Genomic DNA, 2,500 nt, shown 5'->3' on the forward strand with positions numbered 1-2,500 from the left:
ATAATAATAATAATAATAATAATAATAATAATAATAATAATAATAATAATAATAATAATAATAATAATGGTAACAAGCTTACCTGCCGCCACCTGCGTCTCCCACATATCAGGAGAATATCCGTCCCAGGAAAGGCCTTCGAAGGGGTCCGAGATTCGCGAGGAGACTGTGAGAGAGGGAGAGAGAGAGAGGGTGAGAGAGAGTGAGAGAGAGAGAGAATGTGTTTTCATTTCATTCCTCTCGCACCTGAGAAACAATTTTTTCTCTCGCTCTCTCTCTTTCTCTTTTTCACTTATTTCAAGTTATTGCCATTGCCTTTCTTACTTTCTTTCTTAATGTCTTTCTTTCCAACTATCTTTAATCTCTCACTATCTCTAATTTCTCACTATCTTTCTTTACTTACTTGTCCGTGACGTAGAAGAAGTTGCATCCAAATCTTCCCCGTTGCGACTTCCGCCTTTCTCTCCCTCCTCCTCTTCCTCCCCTTCCTCCTCCTGTGTTTTCTTTCTCTTCTTTTTCTTCCTCTTCTTCCTCTGCCTCTCTCGTCTCTTCCGCTGCCTCTCTTCCCTCCTCCTATCCCTCCTTTCTCTTCTCCTCTCCTCGTCTTCCATCTCGCAGTTCTCAGCATCCCCCGACCCCTCATCTCCTTGCTTCATCTCCCGACACTCTTGCATCCTCTTCCTCTTCTCCAGCCTCTTCTTCTTCCTCATCTCCAGCTTCCTTTGCTCTTTCTCTCTTCTCCTCTCTTCTCTCCTCCTCCTCTTTTCCGCTCTTCTCCTCGCTCTCTCCTCCATGATTCTTCGTCTTCTTTCTCCGACTTTTTTCTTGCATCCATTTTCGTTATCCGTTTTGCCTTCCACTTCCTCATTTACGGCGTCTTCTCCTCCTCCTCTTGCTCCTCCTCCTCCTCCATCATCTCTGTTCTTGCACGCTCTGTTTCTTCTTCCATTCCTGCTCTTTCCCTTCCTTTCTTTCCTCCTTCTATTAGTATTATTATTATCGGGGTTGTCTATCTGATTTCCTTCGTTTCCTCCTTCGTTCTTTAGTTCCTCAAGCGTGGAGATGTGTTTTTCTTCCTCCTCTTCTTCTTCCTCCTCTTCTTCCTCTTTGTCTTCGTCTTCCGCCTGGTTTCTTCGAGTTCGATGTCGTTCCTCTTGGTGGTGGAGACCGAGGTCCTGCAGATGGTCGTCGTGCGCGGAACGGCTGCGTCTATCCGAAGTCGTCGCCGCAAACTTCGGTCGTCTTAGGAACTTCGGTAGCCTGTCCGACCACCTCCGCCTCCTACTCCTCCTCCTACTCGATCTCTCCAGCGCACCCTCTTCCTCATCTTCCTCCTTCTCCTCCTCCTCTTCGTCTTCTTTTTTCTTCTTTTCTTCTGTGGTGCTTTCTTCGTCGTCGTCTTTTTCCACTTTTTCCACTTTCTTCCTCCTTTCCTGTGCGCTCACTTTCCGCTTCTCTTCTTCCTCCTCCTCCTCCTCCTTCTCCTCGCTCCTCTTTTCTCTCCCAAGCCGCGTCGGAACCAAATGGGAGGACAAAGTTCCTCTCCTTTTCCGATTTAATTCATGAATTATTTCAAGAACCGTCGCTGCTGCTTCTTCCCCCTCCTTCTCCTTCTTCCCTTCTTCTTTCTCTCCTTCTTTTACCCGAGCTCCGTGTGGCATATCGATCTTCCTGCGGCCCTCATCCTCATCCTCATCCTCGGGACCTTGGACTTGAGGCTCGAGGTGAAGGGCGTCGGTAGCATCTTCGAACTCATTCTCAGTCTCCTCCTCGCCTTGAAACTCCTGGTCTTGCTGAAGGGAGAGGTTTAGGCGACTCGTAACGGCTTCGACTTTATAGATGAGGTGAGGCTGCGGCCCGGGCGAGGCATCATCATCGTCATCATCGGAGTCCCCGCTAGCAGGCACGCCCTTCCTACGGAGCGGCTCGATGAAGTAGCCCGCGTCCCTGGTCTGAATGTAGCCCGTCAGACCGTCACAGTTACTCACGGCGACGAGGGAGTGGGAGGAGGTGTTGAGGCGTCCCGTGTAGAAGCAGGTAGGGGAGGAGGAGGAGGAGAAGGAGGCCGTTTTGAGGACCCTTCGGCCGCCCTCCAGCACCCACTCGATGACGGTGTAGGGCGTGACCAGCCGCGTGTTGGCCGTCAGGTTCAGAAAAAGCTCCTCGTCCTCGTTGTTGATCATGATGTAGAGTTTGTCGCCCTCGCCGTCAGCTGCAGCGATGAACGTGTCCTGGAAGTACACAAGAGCCCGTTGGTAATCTGTCGTTTTTAAGGGGCCGAAGGGGAGTTAAGAGCAAAACAAGAGAGTGATGTAGAGTTTGTCGCCCTCGCCGTCAGCATCAGCGCCGAACGTGCCCTGGAAATACATAAGAGCTCATTGGATACGCCTTTTTCAGTGCAGAAGGCCAAGACCGATACCAAAACAAGATAATGATGAAAAGTTTGTCGCCCTCGCCGTCAGCAGCAGAGCCGAACGTGTCCTGGAAATACATATGAGGT

At 50.0% G+C, this 2,500-nt stretch overlaps 1 protein-coding gene across 2 annotated transcripts in view; it reads right to left on the reverse strand.

The window, feature by feature from the left end:
• Positions 1-2,500, reverse strand: part of LOC127008420 (A disintegrin and metalloproteinase with thrombospondin motifs 2-like) — a 132,029-nt gene that overhangs the window by 82,082 nt on the left and 47,447 nt on the right. For both annotated transcript variants that reach the window (XM_050880567.1, XM_050880566.1), the window contains 2 exons: positions 404-2,231; positions 83-166 (listed from right to left, as the gene is read on the reverse strand). In XM_050880567.1, the coding sequence (XP_050736524.1) occupies positions 83-166; positions 404-2,231 (1,912 nt within the window). The remainder of the gene's footprint in view (positions 1-82; positions 167-403; positions 2,232-2,500) is intronic.

The sequence above is a fragment of the Eriocheir sinensis genome, chromosome 37 (assembly GCF_024679095.1).
Source record: "Eriocheir sinensis breed Jianghai 21 chromosome 37, ASM2467909v1, whole genome shotgun sequence".
In the NCBI taxonomy this organism is placed as follows: Eukaryota; Metazoa; Arthropoda; class Malacostraca; order Decapoda; family Varunidae; genus Eriocheir; species Eriocheir sinensis.